Source organism: Pogoniulus pusillus, chromosome 13 (genome assembly GCF_015220805.1).
Source record: "Pogoniulus pusillus isolate bPogPus1 chromosome 13, bPogPus1.pri, whole genome shotgun sequence".
NCBI classification, from domain to species: Eukaryota; Metazoa; Chordata; class Aves; order Piciformes; family Lybiidae; genus Pogoniulus; species Pogoniulus pusillus.
Window position 1 is genome coordinate 32,024,198 of NC_087276.1, and position 27,976 is coordinate 32,052,173.

Below are 27,976 nucleotides of genomic sequence, written 5' to 3' on the forward strand. Positions count from 1 at the left end.
GACGGACCGGCATCCGCGGGCGGCCTTCCCCAGCGTGCTACGAAACCCGGAGCATTCGGTGGCCCCTCCCTGGGGACTACCCCAAGCTCCTTAGTGCCGCTGCTCCCCAGCCAGGCCGTAACTGGGATGCCCGCCTGTGTCTGGGGCTGAGGCGAGGGAGCCCTCGGCCGTGCCCCGCTGGAGCTGCAGCGGGTGCCGGGACACCGAGCACGGGGTCCGGCGCCATCGGCGTCCCGCCCCGCCCGCCAGCTGTGCGGGCGCCATGGCGGCGATGGCTGCGTTCTGCGGGTCGCAGGAGGGCTCGTCTGGGCTCTGGGTGAGTGAGAGGCCGAGCGCCGCGGCACCGTCCCGCAGCCGGGCTGCTTCTTCAGAGGCAAGCCCCGCAAGAGCTGCCCTGCGGCCTGCAGCCCGCGGTGCCAGCAAAGGAAGCGAGCGGTGGCGGCGGCCAGCCCCGGGCCGGCCGCGGGGCGTGCGGGGGTCCTGCTGCGTGCGGCCGGGAGAGCCGCTCCGTGGGGCAGCACCACCCGAGCAGCCAGCGGCGCGGTGCGAGCGCGGCGGCGGTCCCGCGTAGTGCCTCGGCAGCTGCTGCTGCGGGCTCGCAGGGCACAGCCTGGTTCTTCACCGCGCTGCGGTAAACCTGGCGAGGGCCGCGGCAGGAGAGGACTTGAATGTAGTCCCCTTGGTGACTTGAATCATAGCATCATAGAGTCAGCCAGATTGGAAGAGACGTCCAAGCTCACCCAGCCCAACCTATCCCCCAGCCCTGGCCAAGCAACCAGACCATGGCACTAAGTGCCTCATGCAGGCTTTGCTTCAACACCTCCAGGGACAGCAACTCCACCTCCCTGGGCAGCCCATTCCAATGCCAATCACTCTCTCTGACAACTTCCTCCTAACATCCAGCATAGACCTCCCCCAGCACAGCTTGAGGCTGTGTCCCCTTGTTCTGTTGCTGGGTGCCTGGCACCAGAGCCCAACCCCACCTGGCTACAGCCTCCCTGCAGGCAGCTGCAGGCAGCAATGAGCTCTGCCCTGAGCCTCCTCTGCTGCAGGATGCACACCCCCAGCTCCCTCAGCCTCTCCTCACAGGGCTGTGCTCCAGGCCCCTCCCCAGCCTTGCTGCCCTTCTCCAAACACCTTCCAGCACCTCAACATCTCTCTTGAATTCAGCAGCCCAGAACTGGACACAGTACTCAAAGGGTGGCCTGAGCAGTGCTGAGCACAGGGGCACAAGAACCTCCCTTGTCCTGCTGCCCACACTGCTCCTGAGCCAGGCCAGGATGCCATTGGCTTTGCTGCCCATCTGGGTACACTGCTGCCTCCTCTTCAGCTCCTCTCTCCCAGCACCCCCAGGTATTTGCTGGAGTTCCTTCAGAAGGGCTCTAATGAAGTGATCAGTACAGCCTCACCTGCATTTCCAGCCAGCCTCATGGTTGATACCTCCCCATCCTCTGCCTCTTCACATCAGGTTATTTCTTTCCCTTAGCCTGCTTTGCATCGTGTCCCTAGATAAAGGACTTGAACCACCTCCACAAGCTGCTGCCTCTTCTAATGGTTCCCAAATGCCAGCACTATTTATTCCCAAATTACATTTTCTCAACCCACAGTTTATAACCTCAATTTCCTCTTTTCTCAGGAGTTATGATACATGATGCCCTTACTTTGACATTTTTCCAGTGTGTTTTCCCCTTCTTTATACTTCTGTTCCCTCCAGAATGCTGCTGCTGAGTCTTCCCTCTCCCCCTCTGCTGCAACACCTCACTCTTCTTCAGCAGCCACTCTGCTGTCAAGTGTTTGTCACATGTGCAACTTTAATATGAGTGCCTCTCACATTCTAGTAGGTCTCAGTCCCAGCATGAGCAGCTTGCATCTGCTGTGAAATTCTGCATGTGGTACCTTCACTGTTTCACTTCTGTATTGGTTCTGTGGCAGGACTGGAACCAGACATGGTATACAGGCACCCCAAGATTTACCCAGTGCTTTGAGAGTACAGTCATTGCTTGGATCCCTTGTGCCTATCTCTGGATCTGTTTTCCTTTCTACTATTTGTATCTTCGACACAAAAACAAAGGCTACATCAGGATGTCCTACATCTTCAAAACCAAAATGGTAAGGGTGGAGGATGGAGCCTGACCTTTGGTGCACAACTTACTTTTTCTAAATCATTAACTACCATCTGATGATTCATACCTGTTTGCTTTGACATTTACTTGAGTCAGGTCAGTATAAATCAGCAAAAGTTGTAGGAAGCACTGTCATAAGATCTTCTGCCCTGTACTTCCATTTGGTTCCCTATTCCTTGTCTCAATGGTCTCTGTTTCAAACCTGCTCTTCACCTGTCTAGTCTTATCTGCAAGCCTGCTTGGAGCATTCTGGTTAGTAGATCATTCCATCACCATTTCAGTCTTCTCCAACCCCTGTTTACTGTCTCTGCCTCAGGTCCTTGGAGTCATCCTGGTAATACTGTGTTTTGCTAAAGTCTTCTTCATACTGTGGGAAATAAGCCAAGGAATCTCACAAGCTCCAGCATTCCTCATTAGTCCTGCCATAGTGGGAATCACAATGGTAATTCTTCCTTTGTTTTTCTGTGTGTGGCCCAGCATAGCCTTCCTAGGTTGAATCTTGCATTGCCTGTCTTCTCAGTGTCTTTGGGCACAAAGATAGCTGATGGGAGAAGACTGGAGACATACACTGTGAGTTTCTGCTGCGTGACACAGCAGGGGTTTGGAGTTGGGGCAGAATGCTGGGCCTACAGCTCTGGTCCCTGTGGGCGGAGTACAGCTGGCGAGAGCTGAGGTAGCAGTGTCTAGAAAGAGGTTTCACAAGAAGAGGGCAAGATCTAGTTTCTCACAACCACAGTATGGGATTTAGTGGGATTTAGAATGAAATAGGATCTCCTCAACCTTAGTGCCTGCCCTGCCTTTCTGTCATTGCATCTTCACAGCTTAGGTCCTCCCAGGCTGTTTGCCCTCTTGTAGTTTTATTACCTCCCCTTTCTGGAGGGACATTCTTGAGCACAAAACTGCACACAATGCTTTGTTTGGTTTTAGCCTTTAGGAACAGTAGTGCAGCTCTGAAAATCTTGAAATGTTTGGGCAGGAAACTAACTGATTTGCCTCTATTGTATCTGTTAGTACCATAACTAAGCTTGGCATTCCATTACCAGCTATTTATCCAGACAGTTTTGTGCTTCCTCACAGATCCTTGCCATGTTCCTTACCCAAGCAGAAAGAATGTCAGGCATCCAGTCTTCAGGCATCCTGTTGATATACTGGCTGCTCTCATTCATGGCTGCAGTTGTGATGTTTAGTTCCAAAGTCCAGCGTGCCCTGGAAAGAGTAAGTGAAATAGTGTACCTTTAGCACACAGAGGTATGAGGTCTCTGGGCAACAGGGCTCATGTTGTCTCACTGGTGTGAGGCAGAGAGCCCAGTTCCACAGTTAAGGTAGATGCTGAGAAATAGGGTTGATGGCTGTCATCTCCACATTAAACCTTCCAGTGCAGGCAGAGTGTGGTTTTCTGAGAATACAGCAGACTTTGTATATGAAGAAAAGCAAAATGACCCTAAAGGCTGCCACTAAATATGCCAGGGTTTGTGTCAGCACAAAGGTGTTGATAGATTACACCTTTACCTTACTTGGAGTTTGTGGTGAATGTTGGTTGTGGAGGAGTGTTGGCTGGCTTGAGACATCTAAGAGTTACTGTCAGTGGCCATTTTCCTCAGGCAAGCAGTTGTACCATTCCATCACAGCAAGGAATAAAGGAAAAAATATGTTACCTGTGTGTTTAAGTAACAGAGGGAAAATACGTGGCTGCCAGACAGAACTTGGGAACTTGCTCTTTCCTGCTGTGTTGAGTGATACTCAGGCACCAGGTGTCTTGTAGAAATAACACCTTGTCACTTCTTGACACCAAAATATGGTTCCAAAATTATTGAGACATTTTCTTTGGCTTTTCTCATTCACAGAATTAATTAGAGTGCCCTTTGTGGAGCCCCTTAGACACAGCATTTATAATAGAACCTGGCAGCTTCAGTATCTCAGCAGTTCATCCCAGCAGGGGAGCTAGGAGCCTCTCCCTCAGCATGCACAGAGTTCCCTAAGTAATGATGCACTGTATCTCTGGCTTGATTGCTGTGGAGTCTTACAGTAAAGTCATCACTGAAAATATGTTCATTATTTAGCATTTTCTTACATTCCAGTTTCAGTTTTGTAGCTTTACATAACAATGTTTAAATAAATACACCTTATGCTTTGAACCTAAAACCAGAGCTTGTGGCCACCTTTCTCCACTAATTTCACGTGGAGGTTCTTACCTCATTGTCAACAACATTTCTGTTTTGTAGGGTTTCCTGGAAGACCATTTCCACCATGTTACAAGTTACCTTTATGCTAGCCTGGTGCTAGGAGAACTTGTGCTATTCTGCTTAGTCGATCAGCCTCCCTTCTTCTCTAAAGCTGTCAACAATCCTGTAAGTGCAACACAGCTTTTCATAATGCATTGCTTCATTGCTCTAGCAGCACTTCAGAGGTATGGGGATGCACAAGAAGATGAGTACCTGGGAGGCGGTGCAGCACTCTGTGTAAAGGCCAATGGTTTTAAAAGGGAACTGGGATTTGGAATGGCAGTGCCTTGTCTCTTTGTGTGTTTTGGAAAACTCCAAAGCTCTGCTCTCCACACTTGTGTTCGTTTGTGTTGAGAGCAGTGGACAGGGCTTATATTGCCCCCTCACAGTCTCCTGTGCAGCAGCAATCTGTCTGAGGCACGAGTGTGGCAGAGCTCAGTGCTTCAAAACATAAATGTCTTGGCCTATGAAGAATGATGTTCCTTGGTCCTCCATCTGAGACATTGCTCAAAGCCTAACTCTTCAGTGTGTGCTGATCCCATTGATTCTCCACAACGCATTGACACTGTCAGGGTCAATGAAAGGGGGGTGGGTGTAATTTTTGGATTGCTTTTCCTGGGAAGAGAGATGGGGACTATATTCATCTGGGACATGCCCTTTTCTACATAAAAATATCACCCATCTTTTTCCTTCCATCAGAATCAGTGTCCAGAAGCCAGCACCTCTTTTCTTTCCAAAATTACATACTGGTGGTTGTCTGGGTAAGAAAACACAGAAAAAGACATGTTTGTACTGGAGTATCAGAAAGAAACCAAACCTTCATCATCATAGGAGAGCATAGATTACAGCCAGTAGGAAATAGCCCTCAAGTTAGCTTAGGCAGTGAGGATTTAAATTCTTTCTCTGAAGACTTGAAGTGTTCTCACAAGGTCGAATTATGAACAATTCACTTACTTTTCTCGAAGGAGTTCAGAACATGAATTTTGTGAATCTAGGTAACTCTCTCCCCCACCTTCCAAATACCCTTCCTGTGGCCTCCTAGTAGAACTCAACAGTCTGAAAAGATGGCTGTACACCAACCACAGCCCTGTCTGACTGCCAGACCTTCCTATAACAAATGCTGGGCAAGGAGGAAACAGTGGATTGAGGACATTGGCCCAGCTTGGCAACTCCTGAACACTGAGCAGCATACCTTGAGCCTAGTGTCTGCTCTGATAAAGCCTCATCTGTCTTTCACTGAGCCACAGAGCAGGTTAAACTGAACTTTGTTCTCCACTGCCCAAGACTAGAAACTGGGGCTTCCTGTCAGGTCCTTGTTATGTTGGCAGAAGGCAGCACAGGAGTTTGAAGCAAAGCTGCTGTTTCTGAACATCCATCTCTATTCTAGAAGAGGCTGTTCCTGAGCAGTGTTGTCAGCCCCTAGGTGCTCACAGTGGTGTACTACGAGCCCATCTGGAGAATGCTACATGCACAGCAGATGCTTCTGTGCTTGCCTTACAGCAGTCTGTGTCTTCCGCAGGCTTCTCTGGAAAGGCTGCCAGCGGACCTTGGAGGTGGATGACTTGTGGCCAGTGAGGAAAGAGGACTCCTCCGAAGAAATTGTTGCTCGGGCTGAAAGAGAGTGGAGGAAGTGTTGTAGTAGACCCCAGCAGTGAGTACTCGGGTTAGACCCAGCTGGGCGCTTTCTCTCCTGCCTCTGGATTCTGTAAACACGCGGGCTGGAAGGCGCTGGTGTGCCCCCACGGCACAGGCAGGGAGGCGCTGGTGTGCCCCCACGGCACAGGCAGGGAGGCGCTGGTGTGCCCCCACGGCACAGGCTGGAAGGCGCTGGTGTGCCCCCACGGCACAGGCAGGGAGGCGCTGGTGTGCCCCCACGGCACAGGCAGGGAGGCGCTGGTGTGCCCCCACGGCACAGGCTGGAAGGCGCTGGTGTGCCCCCACGGCACAGGCTGGAAGGCGCTGGTGTGCCCCCACGGCACAGGCTGGAAGGCGCTGGTGTGCCCCCACGGCACAGGCAGGGAGGCGCTGGTGTGCCCCCACGGCACAGGCTGGAAGGCGCTGGTGTGCCCCCACAGCACAGGCAGGGAGGCGCTGGTGTGCCCCCACGGCACAGGCAGGGAGGCGCTGGTGTGCCCCCACGGCACAGGCTGGAAGGCGCTGGTGTGCCCCCACGGCACAGGCTGCCGTCCCTGCAGCCAGAGAGTGCTGGAGCAGGTACTCAGGCTTTGACCAGATGCTCTGCTGAGGGCTTCCCGTCTGGGCAAGAGAATGGCTCAGAGGTTCAGTCTGTCTGGATTGCTTGTCCACCAAAGAGCAAGGAAGGGCAGTACACATAAAATGGCCTGAGTGATGCTCTGCTGAGAGCACCCGGGGGCCTTTTCAGGTGAGTGAGTTCCGTTGTGTTCCAGTTCAGGCCACGAGCATGCCTGGTTCTGAGGTCAGAATCAGCTCTTGCCCCTTTTCAGGAGTGAGAATGAGGATGCTGCACGCTGACTGCAGGTTTTAAAGAGAAGTTCTATTTACAAGAGCTTGTATACAAAAGGCAGTCAGGCAGAATAAGCACAAGACTCCCTTGGCCCAAACTGGCCGCCTAGAATCCTCCACCCCTTCCACCCTCAATCAGCCTAAGGATTGACTGAAACTGCCCCCCCCCTCCCCTGCAGCTGAGCCTACAAAGCCTCAGTGGCTCAGTGACCTGCCCACCAACTTCCCCGCGGACCAAGACAAGAGTGTTGCTTGGGGAAGTGGAAGCAAGAAAGGCAGGGAGGAGAAGAGAACTTTTAAGCTGTGATACCGGAAAAGGACTAGAATAACAACATTACAGTATCCTGGGGTGAGCAGGTCCATCCCCGTGGGCTGGGCCTCTGTCCCTATGGTTTTGGTTAAGGGGGACCTGGATCCCTCAAACTACCACACTTTGAGCAAGATTTCATTTGAGGTGATGAAAGCTGCTGGAGAAGACCCTGCCATGCACAGAAGCACAGAACTTAAGCCTCCAGCGAGAAGGATCATCTTTTGATGCGCTTTTCTGCTAGACATGGCATGAGACTCAGGGTCAGGTATTCAGTACAAGGTCCCCAAGCTTTCTCCAGTTGCAGTTAGTTTCCTCATTGTTTCTTTCTGCAGCAAAAAGGAGTCTGCTACATTTAAAAAGGGTCAGAAGAGTGAAAGCAGCATAGCAGAAGCTGAAGAGACAGAGGTTCTGCTGCGGTCAGAGCACAGTCAGAGCAAGCCATTACTGAAAGCGTTTTGGAGCATGTTTGGAACACATTTCCTTCTCAGCACTGTCTGCTTACTTATCTGTGATGTCTTCCTGTTCTCTACCCCCAGATTACTGAGGTATGTGTGGATTTAGGACGTCTTGCTGTCACATGTACAAGAGCTGTGTCACAGAGCTGTGTATGCCAGCACCCGCAGAGGTGGGCACCCAAACACCTTCTGCAATCCATTGCTGGTAAAAGGGCTGCATTATCGTTCGTGCCAAGCCCACACTCAGCTCAGCAGGAGAGAACCTCAAACCGCTGTCTGAAGATGTGCAGACTTCCTCTGCTGCTGTGTTCCAGCAGGGGAAGGGACAGGCTGCACTAAGCCTTTCAGGCACATTCCTAGAGCAGGGTGTGTTGTTTGGAGGAGGCTCAGGAGTGATCTTATTACTGTCTACAACTACCTGAAGGGACATTGTAGCCAGGTGGGGGTGGCCTCTTCTCCCAGGCAACCAGCAATAGAACAAGGGGACACAGTCTCAAGTTGTGCCAGGGTAGGTACAGGCTGGATGTTAGGAGGAAATTCTTCACAGAGAGAGTGATTTGCATTGGAATGGGCTGCCCAGGGAGGTGGTGGAGGCACCGTCCCTGGAGGTCTTCAAGAAAAGACTGGATGAGGCACTTAGTGCCATGGTCTAGTTGACTGGATAGGGCTGGGTGATCTTGGAGGTCTCTTCCAACCTGGTTGATTCTATGATTCTATGATTTGCACAGACTGACAGCCACCTGATGCAGTCCAAAGGCTCCATTTCCCCTATTAAAGAGCACCTTGCAGTAAACTGCATTAAACTGCAGTTTCTAAGGCAGAATCACTTCTTAATGACTAGGAGACGCTCTGGAAATGTCTACCACTTCCTTAGGTTATGACTCCTAATTCACATATTTCTGAGAAATTGATTAAATGCAGGAGCCATCCTTAACACTGAAAATGAAGATTCTGAGATCAGTGATTACTTCAAACCCAAGAGTGGCTAAGTGTCTGCAGTCAGGACACTGTAAGACACAGCTTGTTCATCTCATCTGCAGTTTTAGTGGTGAACATGAGCCAGAGAGAACACAGATAAGCACTTTGTCTGATACTCAGCACTTCTACGTGGAGTCCTTAACATTTTGCTCCTGCCTCACAGCCTTTTCCTGCAGTTCATGGAGGATCCAGAGGCACCCAGCTGGCACGGTTATTTCTGTGCCTTCACTCTGTTCCTCTTGGCTTGTCTCCAGACTCTGTTTGAACAACGATACATGTACACGTGCCTTGTTCTGGGCTTGAGACTGAAAACTGCAGTGACAGGGCTTGTCTACAGGAAGGTGAGTCTCCAGCTTCCTTTTCAGCTTCCTTTTTTATCCTAGCCCTACGTTAGTAGTTCCAACATTGCTGGGACATGCTGTCAGGGGAGATGTTGTTAGGATGTGGCTCTGTGCTGTATTCATCTCTGAAAGACGGTAACCTCTGACGGAAAAGCCAAGCGAAGGAAAAGCCAAGCAAAGGAAAGAAGAAAAGGCAACATAAACTTTCCTATGCTGTGGATTATGCTTGAGGAAAGGAGTAGATTCTTCACCTTACAGTGAAGTCCCATATCCCAGGCAGCAATGCGTTGTCAGTACCTAGGACTGGATAACTTTTCACCCTCTTTCCTTTATAGAGAAATGGAAGTTGCATGACATTTGGACAAAAGCTGTTGTTTGATGACACCTTTCCTTTCCTCTCTGCCATGTCCAGGTCCTAGTTCTGTCAAATGCATCAAGGAAAGCAGCAACAGTAGGAGAGATTGTCAATCTGGTGTCTGTTGATGTCCAAAAGCTAATGGATCTGATTGTCTATTTTAATGGGACCTGGCTTGCTCCCATTAGGATTATCATCTGCTTTATCTTCTTATGGCAGGTAAAATGTGCTTATGAATCCCATTCTATTTTAGGTATCAAAGGAAAAAGGAATTGCAAAACCTGAATCAGAAATAAAGAATGATGAAAGATCTTTTCTTTCCCCACCACCCACCCCTTAATTCAGTTAATATTTTTTTTCCCTAGCAGGATAAAGCCCTAATTCTTAGCCCCTGGTTTTGGCAGCTTGCTAAATGGAAGTGTCAACATTATAGAGACACTTGATTGCCAGATTTCCAGAGGCCTTTGAGACCTTCCTTTGCTAACCAGGACAGTTCCTCATGGCTGGCAGGATATTACAGCCTTGGATAATTAGTAGCCATTGTATTGAGTGCTGAGGAATCATCATTCCTTTTCCAGTGGCTTTTACAAGCTGAATGTGGTTGCATGTAGTTGGAGCATAATTAACATTTTGTTTGCTAGTGTTCATAGACCATTGGTGCAGAGGATGTTTGTATGTGAGCAAAGGGCAAGCAGTGTGCAGAGAGCTGTCCCTAACCCCTGAGAAGCAGGCTCTCCCGTGGCACAACGAGGCGCTGTGAACCCTGATGGCCAAGGGTACTTGCCTCAGTACCGTTTGCTCTCCCTAGCTGATGCAAATTCAGACAAGCTGAGTTACTTACGGCACAAGAATACCTTGATGGGGGGGCTGGGGTTGGTGTTGGTTTGCGTCACTAGCTTCAGCCAGCCAGGAGGTGTCCTCCTCAGCCAAAAGCAGACTCAGTCAAATTGCCAGCGTGCTTTGGGTGGCCTTCAGCACTACCCTAGTTCCTAAAAGGGAAGCAAATAAATTCGGCAGGGAATGGTGACAGGAGTTATCCTCCCTGGAGATATAACAAAGCGCAGTGCTCCGAGAGCACAGTTCCCAGGAAGGGCAAAGGCAAGAGGAAGGTGTTAGCCATGAGGGATGTTAGGCCTACGTTCAAGGAGGAGGGAAAGTGAGCAGGGGGAGTGCAAGGAAAGACGTTGTTTCTAGTAATCCCCACTTCTTCCTCTTCCGTTTTCTCTCCTGGCAGCTTCTTGGGCCATCTGCCTTGACCTCGATTGCTGTGTTCCTTTTCCTTTTGCCCCTGAATTTCATCATCACCAAGAAGAGAAGTCAGTTTCAGGTACATTTCACTTCATAAACATGAAGTGGTTTCCTGACTTGATTTGTGCCAGGATACTACTTTTAAATCTAAGTTAAAGGCTGCCATGCTCTTCCAGGAGAGGATCACATGGAACCCAAGGTTTCTGGTGATTACAGTAGGCAGTAGGAGAAGAAAAAAAAAGCATATCACTGGCATTTGACGTGAAGTGATGGCTTAATAGTTATTATCTGTGCCTACCAGGGCTGTCTGAAGGAACATAGAAAGCTGTGAAGTTGCTTGAAGTTTGAGTAAGCTTTTGCACGCTCAGTCTTTTACCTTGTGTGCCCACCTATCCTGAGTTTTATATATTGACAGTAAAAGTAAAGCTCTGAAGGTGAAAAACAGAATGCTTCCCAGCCTGGAAGATTGATAAGCCAAACAATGTACACAGCTTAACTGCAGGGAAATTTATTCAGGATTCACAGGCAGGGGTAAAGGGTTTTTCCCTGTTAGACATACAACCTGTTACAACCGATACAACTCAAACACCTCTGACAGGAGAACCAGATGAAATATAAAGATGAGCGTGCCGAGCTCACCAGCGCCATTCTCAGTGACATGAAAGTGCTCAAACTGTATGGCTGGGAGAAGGCCTTCATGGAGAAAGTGCTTGGCATCCGGGGGCAGGAGCTTCAGGCCCTGAAACGATCTCAGACTCTCTTTGCAGCATCTCTAGCTTCTTTCCATTCATCAACTTTCCTGGTGAGTGGCTCTTACATAGAGCCTGTCTTATTCCTTCCATTTCTCTTTCTCTTCCTGTCTGGACAGATTTTTCCCGTGGGACAGCTAAGATATCTGCCATAGGGTCTCACAGGACTTGCTGAGCTGCAGTGGACCAAAACAGACAGACCTTTATGGCCTGACAATGTGCCCCAGGCACACTGAGCCTGCTTTGCAAGAACCACCCAGAGGCCTCCAAGGCAAACAGGCCACGGCACAGTCAGCAGCTGCACAAGCTGCTTTTGCACTTACTGTTGCAGCTCACTGTGGGTGTTTTCAATGGGAAATGGCTGTGGTTTCTCCTTGCAGCACCAAAACTTCCTTACAGCAGAACAAATGTCATGTGATTAGACGTGGTCTTGCCGCCAACATGCAAGAATGTTGCCAATGGTACTTGCAGGATGGGTCCCATGTGTATGGGGGATAGCCTAATGTAACTAAGTGGGTTCCAGACACTTGAGGAAGGGCTTATCAGTCTTGACCCATTCCCTTCCCTGTCTGAAGCAAGTGGTTTGCTGTCCCTTTGCACCTTTCAGATCGCCTTTGCCATGTTTGCTGTCTACACACTGGTGGATGACACACACGTCCTGGACGCTCAGAAGGCCTTTGTGTCTGTGACACTGATCAACATTCTCAACACCGCGCACTCCTTCCTGCCCTTCTCCATAAACGCTGCTGTCCAGGTGAACTGCAGGCTCTGGGCCACAAGGGGGTTGTTTTACATATCACCATTAGCAAAGGTAAAGCTTTCTTAGGGCATTGAACTTCAGAGCTGACTATTTGATTGGTCTTGCAAAACCGAAGTGCAAGGACTTGCAGCTACAGTGGCTTGCTTAATATTGTTTTTCAGCAAGGCTCCATAGATGGACACAGTAGTCAGCAGGGACACCTCTGGAGCCTTTGGAAGCAACTCAAAAGCACCACTGCATCTCAGAGGTGCTCCCAGTTGTGCTTTTCATCACAGAAATCAGAACAGATAGGGCAAAATCTCCATGGGAGCTCAGTGGAAACCTGCTAGCTCAGGCCAAAGGGAAAAGTGACTCATTGTCCAGTAAGCAACTGGGAAGTTAATTTTCTACTTACAAGAAGATTGTCACAGCTCTTCATGTGCAGCAGCAATGAGTGGGTAGAGTGCAGGATGGATTTGATAGGAAAGTAATGATTTCACTATGTGAACAGAAAACACAAGGAAGGGTATGGGGATTTGCCAAGCTGAAGGAAAGCAGAGGCAGTTAACAGATGGAATAGTTGCATTTGTCCCTCTAAGCCTACGGCATCGCCGTCATGGTGCCTAATCATGTGGGTCTTCCAGTTGAGGCCCCACTTAGAGTTTTAGCTCCCTTCCTACTCTAAATCTTTGTTTCGTGTGCTTCCTCACTTCAGGCCAAGGTGTCTCTACACCGCTTAGCAGCTTTTCTGAGTCTGGAGGAACTGGACCCTGTGAGCTCCAGTCGAAGCACTTCTGGCTGCGGTGAGCTCTTGTGTTAGCCCTCTTGTCTTGGAAGATGAGTAGCTGCCAGTGGCCAGCTTCCACTCTTAGCCTGCCGTTGCTGACCCAGAGGAACATTTTGCCCCTCCCTGTCACATTCTCTCAGGCTACTGATTTTCGTCAGTGCAATCTGACCTTGTGGCTAATTAGCCCCTTTTTTTCATCCTTTTCCGCAGTACAAATACACACTGAAACAGTCACAGGGATGTTTCTCTGCCTGTCTTTGAATTCATCAGTGTTCTATTTCTCCTTTTATTTTAGAACAGGCAAGTATCACCATAAGAAATGGGACTTTTTGCTGGAGCAAAGAGACTTCTCCTTGTCTTAGAAGGTACAGACTTACCCTTCATCATCTCAGTTCTGTAGGTCAGGGTGGAAGCCAAACGAACTAATTCCTCGGGGTCTAGGTGAAGCCACTGTGGAGTATTTGGAGACTTCTCAGTTTGCTTCGTATTTAATGTTAAATTCTGAAACTTCTGAAGTCTTGCTTTTGTGCCTGGGAGCACATCAGTGGGGAGTGCCTCAGAATACATGGAGCCTGCTTCCTTTACACACGGTGCTTCTGTGAGCAGGAATGCCCAGGCACTAAGGAAGTGGCATTGGTGGCATGCAGATGTCATGTATGACAACTGCAGGATTACTTCAGTTTTAGAGAAGGAGCAGTGCTGAAAAGTTCTCATCTTCAGGATTGTTTTATCTCCAGTGCTTTGGGCTAGGCTGTCTCCAGAGTGGGGATGTGGGTCTTGGATGTGGGTGTCAAACTCAGGGGGAAATTTGGATGAACACTTCCTGGTTGGAGGCATCTTTGAAGGGATGAACCCTCTTCTGCCGCAGAAAGTCAGTGTGATGGGAAGAGTAACGCAGTGCACGGAGCTCTCAAGCACAAGACGTGGGGGGTCACCCAGTGCGTTACTACAAAACAACAGCAAGAATTCCAATCGTTTTCTCTTCAGAAAGTATGTCTAAAGGGTGAAAGGAAATTAATCTTTTGTCTGTAGGATAGATCTTACTGTACCCAAAGGCTCCTTGCTTGCTGTAGTTGGCCAGGTGGGTGCTGGAAAGTCCTCCTTGCTGGCAGCATTACTTGGTGAGCTGGAGAAGACAGATGGCTGCATCACCATCAAGGTGAATTTTTCCCCTCAGCATTAGGCTATCTTCAGGAGCAGTAAGTTACTAACTAATGCATCAGGTACTTGATGAATATCCATTTATTGCTGAATTTTAATAAAAGCTATATCTAGCAGCCTGCATTTAATTATCTGAAGGTGCTTAAGGCCTCCTGCATGAGCCTGGCTTTGGGGATGGGAACAGGATCTCCAAGGTCCCATTCTGATTCCCACTCTGACAGTGAGCTGAAGTGGCAGCCTGGTAAATCGTATCCATGGACCTGGCACCTCTGTTTCTTCCTGTGTAAGCTAATGATCATTGAGTGCAGACCTATCTTTGCAAAGCCCTCCAGAGCACTGTTAAAGGTGATGATCATTCCAGATTTCTCCAGCTCTAACTGAAGGAGCTTTTCCTCAAAGATGGCTTCCCACAGTGGCAAGTTGAGCTTACAAAACAGAGTGCTGTTGTTCCTCCACTCTTGTTTTTGTAGGACACCACAGCTTATGTCCCCCAGGAAGCCTGGATACAGAATGCTTCAGTGGAAGATAATATTCTTTTTGGGAAGGAGATGGATAAAAGCTGGTTCAATAGAGTGATAGATGCTTGCGCACTGCGGCCTGATTTGGAGAGCTTCCCTGCAGGGCAAAAGAGTGAAATAGGAGAGAAGGTACTGGCTTAGGTTTATATTTTGGCCACGTTTTCCCTGAGTAGCTACCACTTAGACCATCTACAAAAAGACTAAACATGCAGAAAGCAGGTGCTCAGTAACTTCTGAGAAGTCAGGCCACGATTTAACTTGGCCTGGTAGCAAACCTGACAGTTAATCTAACCAGAAACATGAGAGATACTTAAATACAGTAATAAATAATTCTATAAAGCCAGGAGAGTTGGAGGTGCTCAAGAGAATCTGGCTCTCAAGAGTCCTGGTGGGAGGGTGGGAGGGAAACACACTGATATCAAAATAAGGAAGTCATCAAATCTCAGTGTAAAATGGAGCCAACACTTCATGAGTAGCTGCAGCTCCAAGATAACAGTGTCAGTACATTTTTACAGGGGATCAATATATCTGGAGGGCAGAAGCAAAGGGTCAGCCTTGCTCGTGCTGTGTACCAGAAGGCTTCCATTTACCTACTCGATGACCCACTCTCAGCTGTTGATGCCTGTGTTGGACAGCACATCTTTGAACATGTTCTTGGACCCAGCGGCTTACTGAAAGACAAGGTGTGTTCTAAACCAGCACTGCTCACAGCTGCAAAGGTACCCAGTTAGCAGGACCTTGGAAACCCTTCCAGGAAGGTGGCTTCCTCACCTTAGCAAAGGCTTCCAAATTCTTTTTTGCTAGTGGCAGCAGGTACTACAGTTAGTGTCACTGGAAGTGGAATGGGTAACCCCTGCAGTCCACACAGCACATCGAAGCCCTACAGTAAATCCCACTGAGGAGGAGGAAAACTGAGCAGTTAGGTTCTTTTAAAAGACTTAATTTTACAGGAAGTTTGTTGTTCTTTGCTCTTGCATCAGCATTATCCCTTTCCCTATTTGAGATTTACTTCTAGTGCATCTGGAGAGAATTGTCTGGTCCCTTCCAGTTTGCTGTATCTTACCACGTCTGATCTCATCACTTTTGAACAGTTCAGTAGCACCTTTTCAGTTCTTATCACCCAAAAGTTCTTCACTAACATCATCTTAAACACTTCCACTCCTTTTTGCATTAGTTGCACTTTGCTAAGCCTTGCTACGTCTCTGCTGTCAAACAGTCTGGAGGATAAACGTGGGTGCACGAGCAGGGATGCTAAGGCAGCTCTGTGGCTTCACAGAGTAAACTGCTTATGAGTGCTGGATTCAGTCTCACACTGTGGAAGGAAAAGAGGTGATTGCTTTCATTAGAAAGCTCAACTGAAAAAGACAGGTCTGTGTACAAATACCTTTCTCTTCAAGTGGATTGGGAGTAAACGCCAGGATGTAATTACTGTATTGAAACGACTGGCAAGGAAATAATGTATCAGATTGGAGCAGCAGTCAGAGGGCTTTGCCACACGGTAGCAATCTAGAAGGTGCCGATGTGATACCTAGGGGAAGAGGAGCTTTGCCTGTGGCCTTTCCTACATGTCATTATCTGTGCAGACATGCTCAGAAAAGGAGCTGCGCTCAGGCTGATGACATTGTCAGGCACAAATCTGATTCTGAAATGTCGGCATTGGTGACAATAAATGCGACATACGCTCCACTTAACATCTTTCTGCTTTACAGCCTCCCACACCCCTCCCCCCCACTCACTGACTCCTGCATCAAAACAGGCACAGAGCTGCAAAGAGTGACTTAATCAAAGAGATGTCAGAGTGATGGGAATAGGTAACTGAGGTATCTGGCAGTTAGCAAGCCTCCTAACTCACCCTTAGTAGCGGGGACATTGCAGTCGCTCCTCTTTATTCAAGCAGACTCGCGTGCTGGTGACTCACAGAGTCAACATTCTGCCACAAGTGGACAGCATTGTTCTTCTGGTGGATGGAGCAATCTCAGAAGTTGGTTCCTACCAAAAACTCCTGCAGAGAAATGGGCCTTTTGCAGAATTCCTTCATTCCCACATTGCTGCAGAAGAGAAGGCAGGCAACGCTTTTCCAGGTAACAAAACGAGTAGCAATCATTCTTCCTAGATCTAGCAGCCAATTGTTTCCTTAGTATTATAGTTAGCATTAAAGAACTGGGAGGGGAGACTGCTGATGAAAACTGGGAAGAGGTAAAACAAGAATAAAACTGGCAAAGCCCATCTTACATATTATTATGGCTATCTAAAGCTGAGACCAAATCACAAGCAGCTGTCACTGGGGAAAAACATGCCTGTCACAGGGGATGACTCATCACCTCCAAACTCGCTCTTGAATAAGCAATTCCATCTGAGTAGACAACGATCATGCAGGAAACTGCCTTACCCCCTATAGGTGCTGTCCTTGTCAAGTCTCACCTTGTTATTTCTCCCCTTATAGACAATTCTTTGTAAGGAATCTTTTCTCTTGTAGCACCAGCCTCTCCAAGGCTATCCAGGATTAGAAGGGATGTTAAAGCATTTAGGAAAAAACAATGCATTTCTTTTGCAGCTGTGGAAGACACCAAAGGCACCATCACCTCTAGAAATGGTCCATCACAGGACAGGCTCTTTAGGTAAGCTTAAAGCTGCCTCAAAGGCGGAGGAACGTGTTCCAAAAAGCCCATACCAGCCAACCTGCAAACTCTTGCTGACTATGGAACTGCTTTGGAACTGATCTGCAAATTAATAATAAGCAAAACAGTTAATAAACAAGCAAAATTGTAAAAATGAGGTAAGAAGCTGCTCTTGGGTGCAGCGCTTACAACAGCATTCCCTCCGCATCTCACGCGGGGACAGAATGTGTTCCAGAGCTCATGTCCGAGGCCTGTCGATGCCTTTGCTTGCTGTTCACTTCCCAGGGAGGCTGTCAGCTTGGCACATTTCAAACCAGACACAGCTAGTAAATGCTTATAGTCTCTGTTTGCCAACAGCTTCACAGAGCCCAGTCCCTGTGACAATTACAGGCAATAGTTGGGGTCACTGGAGGCTCCCAAAAGCTGTACCCTTGGAGACATGCATGAATATAGGGATGGGTGGGTAAGGAGCTCTGGCATTGAAATACTGCCTTGGCTATAATGGAAGGGATTTTTGTTTTCCTTGTGAAGCGACAATTCAGTCAAACCTGCTGTGCGAAGGGAGACCATTCCTGGCAGTGAAGACTGTACCTCTGCTGCAGCCACTGAGGGAAGGTTAACCGAAGGAGAGAAAACGCAGCGCGGCAGGGTAAGCACAGCACCTCGCTACAGCGGCAAGGACACGGCCAAGGGTTGTTGCTGACCCTCTCTTGGCAGGCAGTGCAGCTGCAGAGAACTCAGCTGAGTTGTACAGGTTTGCCCTATAATTGAGTCAAAGCCATGTCAGCATTATGTTAGCTACACAAACTGCATCTCACTGAATGCCTCAGTTCAAGCACAGGTTCCAAACAGCAATAATGCATGTACAATATGGAAACAGGGAGCCATTAGAAGTATGACCACTTGAGGAGAGGGATCCTGATTTAAGAGCTGACCTGAAGGGAGAAAGTGCACTGAGGCAAGCAGGGCAAGCTGGTGGTTAAGGATGGAAGACACCAGATTACAAGGGATGTGTAATCTTGAGTCTGTCCATAAACCTTTGAGACTGGCGGAAAGGAACAAAGAGGCACATTGCTGTTCTCATTTTGCCCAAGGGAAACACCTCGAGAGGCTGAGGCGGGGGGGGGGTAATGTGAAAGGGAAGAAACAAACATAGGATTCCAGCTGGGAGCTGTCAGGAATGGATGAGGTGAGCTATTTGGGGAACATGGCAGCAACAGTAGTAAAACGGAAAGAAGCAACCAGCCAAGGCTGCACAGTGGTGCTGAGAAGAGAGAAGTCAAAAACCCCCAAGGAGGCAGCTCTTCCCCTAGAGCTGCACAGTATTAGCCAGATGAGGAGCTCCTCTCCTGCTCAGCAGATACCCATCCAGGCATTCAGTGAATACATCCCAGCTTGCAGGGAGCACCTGAAGGTCACTGCTTAGCACAAAGAAGCCTCAAAACCTAAGCTGGTTGCTATGGCTCGTGACATTTAACCAATCTGATAGGCTATAATAATCATTCGTTTGCAGCTGCTTTTCCTTGCTAACAAGCTTGACCCTCCCAACCTCTACTTCTGCTTCTCCTCACTTGTGTCACTCCAGGTTAACGCTTCTATTTATGCAGCCTACTTGAAGGCAGCAGGCCCAGCTCTGTGTGCATACATCCTCCTGCTGTTCACAGCCCAGCAAGCTGTGTCCTTCTGTCGTGGGCACTGGCTCAGCACGTGGGCAGATGACCCTGTTCACAACGGGACACAACAGCACACAGCGATGAGAGTTGGAGTCTTTGGTGCACTGGGAGTCATTCAAGGTCTGTTTAACTTGCTCACCTAATTCTCTATTTCCATATCTAGGGTGTTTTCTAAGACTATAAAGTACATACCCATGGGCTCTTGGCACCAGCCCTAAAGGTTTGGCTTGGGACCTAAAACTACAGGCTGTGATACACAGAGGATTGCTAGGGGATCTGAACAATGTTCCCAGTGTTACTGCCTGAAACTCTACTCCACGGTGTGCCAGAGGTGGTCTCCTGTGCCTTTCAGCAGACCATGGTGCATAGTGTCTTCCTTTGTACTTCCTGCTGCAATTAAAGCACCTGACCCTCTAAAGAACTACAGGATCATTGTTCTAACCTGCCCCCATAGATCCAGCACCTTCTGCACATTTTTCTAACTGTTATCCCCTTCCATTCCTCCAATGTAAGTCAATTGTATAAAGAAGCAGTGGTAACTCTTCTTCAGGCTGAACTTTAAGTGTAAAGGGAGAATAAAAGAGGAACGTGAGGAATTCTTCATTTCTTTAAATCCTGCTCTTTAGAAAGGGGGTTGGTTCTTCGAGCTGGTCTTTTAAACAATGGGAAGAAAGTTCAAAATCCCTAGGCTTGTTTCAGTGGCAGAAGAAAATTATCTGGACAAAAGATGGAAAAAGTTTTCAATGTGTGGAAAAGAGTGGGAAGGGTTGGCAGCCCTTCCATGCCTACAGTGAAGCGGAGGTGTGGAGTCATTCAAAGTAGTCCCAGTTAAGCCCATTTTGTGAAGAAGGAGAGTTCAGCCTGCATGTTTAGGTGCTGGATCCGTGGCTGTCATTCTTGCTTAGAGGGTCTTCTGCCCCTCTGCCTTACCCTGCAGGGAGGGGAGCTCAGTTTGCAGCGCTGCAGCTTGGCTCCATCGCTAGCAGAGACATTCCCATGCGGCCCCGAGGGGGGTTTGTGGAGGCCTTGTAACGAGCGCTGTTTTTTTGTATCACAGCCTTTGGCAGATTTGTCGCCACAGCTGCAGTCCTTCTGGGTGGGGTCTTAGCATCACACAAGCTATTTGTGCAGTTGCTATGGAACGTTGCTAGATGCCCAATGGTCTTCTTTGAGCAAACACCCGTTGGAAACTTGCTGAACCGCTTCTCCAAAGAGATGGATGCCATCGATTCTGTCATCCCTGACAAGCTCAAGTCCTTGCTGGGTTTCTTGTTCAACTTGCTGGAGATCTACCTTGCCATTCTAGTGGCTACTCCATGGGCAGCAACAGCTATAGTGCCCTTGACTGTTCTTTATGCTGCATTCCAGGTAGGAGCTCAGATCAAGACACAGCAGAGGCTGAAGCAGCGTAGCTTTGGCCTACAGAAAGTCTCTGTCCATTTCTTAGGTGCAGAAACTAGTTGCACAGGAGTAATGTCAGTGGCTCTTCCCACATCACCTCAGCCTTCCAAAGCAGCCCAAAGACCTCACAGAGGCTTGTGCTTTTCTGATGTCAAACCCTACCTAGAGCTATGTCCCTTGTCTCCACTAGTGTAAACGCACTCACAAGACCTTTCCTTATCCACACAAGCTGTCCATGGGGCTCTGAAACCTTAATGCTTTGCCAGCAAAGACTGAACATGAGGGAAGGGCAAGTAAGAGTGAGCACACTCTGCTCTCCATCAAACAAAGGGCTGCTCTGCAGGGACAATAAGTGTGAGTTTGGAGGCTGCCACTTCAGGGTACCTTGGCTCTCTGCATTAAGCACAAGGTTATTCTTAATGAGGATGGGAAAGGACACTCTACCTCCCCCTTGGAGGGCATCTCCCACCCGCACATTAGGTTTGGAACTCTGGAACTGTACATACGATTGCAGATGATGAGGCCTTCCCAAACCCTCTGTGCAGCACCACCACGGAGGCATAAAGCTAATCACTTCCCCTTTGCCTTTGTACCAGCACTTCTACGTCGTCACCTCCTGCCAGCTGAGACGCATAGAGGCTGCCAGCAGGTCACCCATCTACTCCCACATCTGGGAGACCTTCCAGGGGAGCAGTGTGATCCGTGCTCACAAGCAGCAGCAGAGGTTTCTGTGCAAGAACAACTTCCTGGTGGATGAGCACCAGCGAGCAAGCTTCCTAGGAGCAGTCACTGACAGGTACCAATCTGCAGTGTCAAAAAGCCTGATAAGTTCACCTCACAGCCTTGGAAAGTGAAAATGGCCACACTCTTAGGGCTTGGGTGGAGGTACACAAGAGGTGAGATAGTAGTGCAGAGTGTTTTCAGGGTAGGGCAGTGACATTATCACTTGCACTGCAGCCTTAGAGCCCTGGCAGCGTGCACCTTACAACAAATATGCTCCCAGCTGTGTGGTGTGGCTGGGCACATACAGGCTGATGCTACTGGAGGTATCGCTTGGTGTCCAAAAGGCAGCAAGCTGCAGTGCACAGCTGGGGAGGCCCATCATCACATGCCAGAGTGCCCAAGGTACATGCAGAACCCATCAGACAGTACAGCCAGCAGCCACCAGGCATGAAATGAGGCGTGCCAGAGTGAGACCTGGTAGACTGGCTCATCTAAGACACTGAGTGCTGGCAGGCATTGAAGAAAATCCTAACACAGCGCTATAGGCTGGGGACTGAGTGGCTGGAGAGCAGCCAGGAGGAAAGGGACCTGGGGGTACTGATAGATGGTAGGCTGAAGATGAGCCAACAGTGTGCCCAGGTGGCCAAGAGAGTCAGTGGCATCCTGGCCTGCATCAGGAACAGTGTGGCCAGTAGGACAAGGGAGGTTATTCTTCCCCTGTACTCAGCACTGGTCAGGCCACACCTTGAGTACTGTGTCCAGTTCTGGGCCCCTCAATTCAAGAAAGATGTTGAGGTGCTGGAACATGTCCAGAGAAGGGTGACAAAGCTGGTGAGGGGCCTGGAGCACAAATCCTATGAGGAGAGGTTGAGGGAGCTGGGCCTGTTTAGCCTGGAGAAGAGGAGGCTCAGGGGTGATCTTATTACTGTCTACCACTACCTGAAGGGACATTGTAGCCAGGTGGGGGTTGGCCTCTTCTCCCAGGCAACCAGCAATAGAATAAGGGGACACAGTCTCAAGTTGTGCCAGGGGAGGTATAGGCTGGATATTAGGAAGAAGTTCTTCACAGAGAGAGTGATTGGCATTGGAATGGGCTGCCCAGGGAGGTGGTGGAGGCACCGTCCCTAGGGGTCTTCAAGAAAAGACTGGATGAGGCACTTAGTGCCATGGTCTAGTTGATTAGATAGGGCTGGGTGCTAGGTTGGACTGGATGATCTTGGAGGTCTCTTCCAACCTGGTTGATTCTATGATTCTATGATTCTATAATCCAACCAGTTTGGACTTCATGAGCTCCCAGGTGGCTGGGTAAGAGCTATCAGGGTGTGATGGGAGCTTTGCTGAGCATCCTGTATCCCAGCAAAGTTATCATAGGTTCTGCTGGGAGTAAGGAAGAGGGCACCCAGCACCACCCTTGTACTCTCTGCTCCTCTTGCAGGTGGCTTGCTACAAACCTGGAGTTTCTAGGCAATGGTATTGTGCTGTTTGCAGCACTGTTTGCAGCAGTGGGCAGAACGCAGCTCAGCCCAGGTGCTGCTGGCTTCTCCGTCTCATGTGCTCTCCAGGTAACTCCGTGCTGCAGCAGCACCATGGCTGCCTGTCCTCAAAGGACACTTGCATTGGGATTTCTAAGAAATCCGTAACTACTTCTGTGGCTTTCTGGATGCCTTCTCCTAACGAACCTTGCAGCTGCTACTGACACCCAAAGCACGTGGAACACGACCCCACGGGGACTGAATCTCAACTGTGCAGCAGCCATCGTTTCCCTCCTGCATCTGCATCAAACCACAGCATGCTCTGAGCAACTGAAGCAGGGTTTTCAGCAGCTGCCTTATCTGCTTCTAGACTAGTGCACAACAGCCTAAGAAACAGCTCCCTTATCTTCTAGCATCCAAGCCAGCAGCTTTTAATTCTCTGCAGACAAGCAGCTGGGCAGGCTCTTTGTAAACACAGCTTTACAGCCTTTCACAAGGATCTATCCTTAATGTTTAGCCTTTTCAGGGACAATTTCTTAATTGGCTGAAGAGATCTTTATATATAAAAACTAAGTACCACATCCCCTGCAAGTCCAGGTCAACACTTTTATCTGCCCTAATTCTTGTTTCCTCCTGCTAGATAACTGGTGTTCTCAACTGGATGGTGAGAGCCTGGACAGAACTAGAGAATAGCATTGTGTCTGTGGAGAGAGTGAGAGAATACTCCAGGACTCCTAAGGAGGTAGTAGATCATCAACCACTGACCTTAATAGCAGCGGCAATCATCTCTGCAAATTAAATAACTCTTCTAGTCCACCTGGCCAATGCTCTAGTTTTCCCCTTCTGAAAGGCCAGTTCTGTTTCCTTTCAGGAACTGCAGCATTTGGGGTTTTATCCAGCTGCCCTGACTTGTTTTCTAACCTGTAACCATCATTACTTCCTGAAGAAAGTTAGGCGTTAGCTTGCCATTAAAATAGCTTCACTTGGTAATGCTTGTGCAATGAGCTCCCTTCCTGCCCATATTTGGAGTATGCATTTATTGCACCAGGTCAGATGCAACTGACAGCTGATGGCTGTTAAATGGCCTTTTAGCCCCTAAAAGTCTCCAGTGCAGTCCTTTCTGTTCTGCAACCACTACAATGCTTTCTCCATCTGCTGCCCCAAGAGCCTACTAAAGGAGACTTTCACTGTCCTTTTTATAGTGGCACATAAATCTTTCCTTACTGAATCACTCATAATGGCAGAATTCTGACTTGGAAACAAATGCTTCCAGTTCAGGTGGCTGGCACCTGTGCATCAAGTGAACAAGTCAGCACTGTGCAGTAGGAAAGGCAGAGGCCTTTTTGTCTTTTAGAAACAGTACACAGGTTGGGGGGATTTGGCAGAGATGCCTTCTTAAGCTTCTTGACCAGTATGGCCACTTGATCTGAAAACAGACATCAGCTTTATACCCTGCCATTTGCTTTCATCTGTTCAGGCACCCTGGACCCTGAATGGTGAACTTCAAGGTCAAGTTTGGCTCACTGAAGGAAGAATTGATTTCAGGAACTACAGCCTGCGGTACAGGCCACAGCTGGAGCTGTCACTGAAGCATATCAGTCTCACCATCAATGGGCATGAGAAGGTGAGCAAAGCCACTCGAGAGCTCCAGCCTGTGAGCAGGGCTCTGCAATCATCACATCTGGGAGGTACACCAAGGTGTGGTGTGAAAGCTGCAGGGAAGTACAAGCCCATCTGCCACACTGCTGCGCACGTTAGCCACTCACCTGCCTGACATTTCACGTCACAAAGTTAGCAGAGCTACAGCAAAGGAATTTCACTTTCTAAGTCTAGTGTCACATCAAGGCCCTGTTCTAGCTGCTGAGTCTCATAGTTAATTTTTCCCATCAAAGGCTTTCCACATTCCTGCCCATACAAAACCAGTGCAAGCTGGCAGTGATTCCCTTTAAGAGAGCATTGCTGGACTCTGTGCATCTTGAGCAGCCCTGAAGAGCTAATCCCTGCAAAGCTGTCTCTCTTCAAAAGGGCAGCAGGACAAACCTCTCCAGCCATGGGAAACAGTCAACATGGAAATCAAAAAGCTTTCCATTGTGCTTCACAGATTGGCATAACTGGAAGAACAGGAGCCGGGAAATCTACTCTTGCTGTGGGGCTGCTGCGATTAGTGGAAGCTGCAGAAGGAGCAATCCTCATTGATGGGCTGGACATTGCCCAGCTAGGTCTCTATGACCTCAGAACCAAGATAACTGTCATTCCCCAGGTAGGAAATCCATTTCCAAAGTACTTCAGCAGTGTTTAAAGTCTTCACACCTAGAAACAGCTCCTAAAGATTCTGTGGCCAGAGGGAATTCAGTCATTGCAGGTTTGGAAGCAACCTCTATTCCATGCCAGTCTCCCATTCAATAGAACAGCAGCCCTGGAGCTGCACACAGCAGGGAAAACTGGAGAGCTCATTTCAGGAGCTGATTTCAGGAGTTGTCTGTACTGTCTCTGTCTCAGGATCCAGTTTTGTTTTCGGGCTCTCTAAGAATGAATCTTGACCCATTAAACCAATACACGGATGCAGACATCTGGACAGCTCTGGAACAGACTCAGCTCAAGCCCTTTGTTGCAGACTTGCCAGATCAGCTGGAATACAAGTGCACTGACCAAGGGGGAACTCTAAGGTACCTTCCCCACAGGAGACTGTAGCAGGGCAGTGCTAGCACGTGGGCTGGCAGAACAGCTAGTGGGGCAATTCACTACAGACAAACGGGTGAAGGTGTAAATAAAAAAAGGGGCCCAGACAGCAAACTGCTGCTTTATTCTCCTTTCCAACAGCATGAAATCAGTCCTAAGACACCAAGTGGAAGTCCTTTGAGGTCGAATCATTGTGGCAGCTTGTGTTCCTGGAGTACTTAAAACTCTGGAGCCCTGCTCCAAGTGCAGACCTCACAGGTGCCACAGTCATGCACTCCATTTCCTCAGGTGGTTTCGTGCTGTCACCTGCAGTGCCACCAGCCTCAATCACCCTGTCAGGGAAAGGAAACAATCCAGTTTCCATTCCTGTTTTCATCACATGTGTTCTGACCCCAGGGAAAAGGGACTGCTGCTCTCAATTTACCATCCTTCTTGCAGCACCGGTCAGAAGCAGCTGGTTTGTCTGGCCAGAGCACTTCTTCAGAAAGCCAAAATCCTCATTCTTGATGAGGCCACAGCAGCAGTAGATCTAGAAACTGATCTCCAGATTCAGTCCACCCTGAGGACTCAGTTCAAAGACAGCACAGTGCTAACCATAGCTCACCGGATAAACACCATCATGGACTGTGACAGGTAGGTTCCAGCCACTTTCTTGAGGAAAGCAGTCACAGGCAGCCTGTGGCTGCCAGACACAGCACAGTGAACAGCAATTTCACTCCTGTCCTCTTGTGTAACTCTCTAAGCCTTGCTCTAGAGACTGTCAGCTATCTCAAATCCACCGGACACCAACAGCACAATGGAAGATCATTTCCTCCCATATGATGCTTTTCATGCTCTGCCACATCCCTTTCCCCCAACCCTAACAGCAAAACCACAGCTACAGCTCTCTGCCTTGCTCCAGTCCAAGGCAAACCTTACTCCAGCCTCAGCTGCCAAGAATGTCTCCTCCCACACACTCAGTACCTGAATAATGACTCACCAGAAACCTATCCCACAGTTGTTTCCCAGACACAAAGCTGCTGAACAGCTTGGTTAAGTAGCAAGCGAGCACTGCGCTTCCTTTTAGAAATCAGTAAGTCTGTCAGAGCTGCTGTGACTGCTGCATCCCCAGGGGCTTACACTTCTGGTTTCATATTCACAGGATTTTAGTCTTGGAGAACGGTCGGGTAGCCGAATTTGACACGCTGGAGCAGCTAGTGGCTCAGAAGGGACTGTTCTACAGACTGATGAAAGAATCAGGCCTTGCTTGACCCACTCCAGTTGTATCCCATAATGCCACCAGTATCAGGAATGATTGATCTCATAATTGAGTTATGCTGGTTTCACTCTAAGATGCCTGATGCTCAACCAAACCTTGTTTGACCCAGAAGCACAGCAAGCAGATGAAAAGGGATGATTTGAGACACTCTCCAGGAGCAACTCAATTCCATTATCATTGTGTTTCCAGACACCAAAACCTCAGTACTGTGTGGAAGAGGAGCCACTCAAATTCAGTGTCTGGCTGCTTTCATGGTGCAACAGCAAACAAGCCAAAGAAACACACCACAGCATGTCAATGTGCACCATAAATGGGACCCAGACACACACTGAAAGGTACAGATTGGTTTTTGAAGCCAACAAGATTTTATGAACAGCAGGTGACAACTGAAGTGGCAGCAAGCAAGCAAACTTACCTGTTTACAGCTTCTCCAAGTTCCAAGCAGAACAAATTTAGTCTTTTGCCAGTGTCTTAAGGACTGCTCCCCTGAGCACTGTTACACAGGTGGGGACACTGGACAGCAGTTGGATCTCGTCACCTGCAGTGCACAAACTCTGAGGTAGTAAGGAAGAGGAAGTGAGATGCCACTGAGCACGAGAGCATAGAGCTGGGGCTCAAATCCACTCCTCCTCTTTCTGTGTCAGCTTTGGAGGGGCCCCAAGTGAACAGTGCTGTGCAAAGGGCTGCCAGCCTGCTTGGCAGAAGGGAGCCAGCTTTAGACATGGGCTTGCTGGTGCAGGGAGTAACATGGCTGGGAGTGAGCAGCACAGCATTGGCCCTTCTGCTTCAAGGCTTTGACAGCTCTGCTGAAAGATGGTGGTTGGTCACAGCAGAGGACATCCAAATGCCAATACAATCACTTCAAAATGGAATTTGTCCACAGGGAATCAGGAGTCGAGGAAGTGTCCTCCTTTGATCCCTGCACTGTAAGAGTCTGGCAGATGGAGAGAGTAGCAGGGACTTGCCTGTGGACCTGGTGGTTCCTTCATGTTTTTCTTCTTGAGTGCAAGTTTAATTGCTGCATGAGCAACCCTGGTGCTGCAGAGCCTCTGGCAGGGCTGTCTTTCAGAGGTGACTGCAACAAACCAAGAGAGCAGCTGGAAGCAAAGCCCCTCCTGGGCTTCCCAAAGTGCTGGGGAGCTGTGGTCAGAGCTGCCCCCAGGTCTCTCCTCAGGAATCACAAGACAAGGGTGTGACAAACAAATCACACTGAGATGCTGCTGTTCACTGAGACTTGTTAATGAAATAAAACCAGAATCAAGTATTGAAATAGGTCTCCTGAGTAAAGACCAAGTAAATACAGTATAAAAAGGAGTGATGGGGGAGGGGATAGAAGAGTCCAAACTGGCAAAAGTCAACCCAAAGCAGCAAGACACACCAGCTTCCTCTCCAACAGCTCTTCAGCTGCCTCTTCACCCAGTTTCTGCTGGACAAGTGGCTAAGATACTAACAGTCAATGCCTACTGCCACACTGGTGTTCAAGTACCAGGTAAGAGGCAGTTCTTTCCCTCTACTTTTTCCAAACCTCACTCCAGGGCAGAAAACAAAAAATAGTAATTAAAAACTAAATAAATTTTGAACCTGAAACAACATCTAGAAGTTATGTGCACTCTGCAAGTTTAGCAGTGGATCTCAAACCCAGCGGCACTTAGAACTAGTAAGTTAGGTGTTGCTTTGCTTTC

The 27,976-nt window shown here is 48.8% G+C and overlaps 1 protein-coding gene across 1 annotated transcript; it reads left to right on the forward strand.

Annotated features, from left to right (window-relative positions):
* Nucleotides 1-11: 11 nt before the first annotated feature.
* On the forward strand, nucleotides 12-27,886 carry ABCC6 (ATP binding cassette subfamily C member 6). Its single transcript, XM_064153890.1, has 31 exons — nucleotides 12-316; nucleotides 1,933-2,109; nucleotides 2,440-2,565; nucleotides 3,201-3,338; nucleotides 4,346-4,471; nucleotides 5,045-5,106; nucleotides 5,865-5,996; nucleotides 7,472-7,684; nucleotides 8,736-8,913; nucleotides 9,326-9,487; nucleotides 10,503-10,595; nucleotides 11,115-11,318; nucleotides 11,873-12,019; nucleotides 12,720-12,807; nucleotides 13,087-13,156; nucleotides 13,824-13,950; nucleotides 14,423-14,599; nucleotides 14,986-15,153; nucleotides 16,368-16,551; nucleotides 17,025-17,088; nucleotides 17,620-17,737; nucleotides 18,674-18,881; nucleotides 19,819-20,129; nucleotides 20,759-20,958; nucleotides 22,321-22,447; nucleotides 22,998-23,099; nucleotides 23,835-23,981; nucleotides 24,459-24,617; nucleotides 24,857-25,023; nucleotides 25,475-25,669; nucleotides 26,178-27,886. Exons 1-31 carry the CDS (start codon nucleotides 263-265, stop codon nucleotides 26,284-26,286), a joined length of 4,533 nt encoding a protein of 1,510 aa, XP_064009960.1. The 5' UTR covers nucleotides 12-262; the 3' UTR covers nucleotides 26,287-27,886.
* Nucleotides 27,887-27,976: the final 90 nt, after the last annotated feature.

Coding starts and splice junctions, on each gene's coding strand:
- ABCC6 (XM_064153890.1), top strand. CDS start 263: ATGGCGGCGATGGCTGCGTTCTGCGGGTCGCAGGAGGGCTCGTCTGGG. Junction 8,914..9,325: donor CAGGGCTTGTCTACAGGAAG/GTGAGTCTCCAG, acceptor TGCCATGTCCAG/GTCCTAGTTCTGTCAAATGC. Junction 23,100..23,834: donor ACTCCAGGACTCCTAAGGAG/GTAGTAGATCAT, acceptor TCATCTGTTCAG/GCACCCTGGACCCTGAATGG.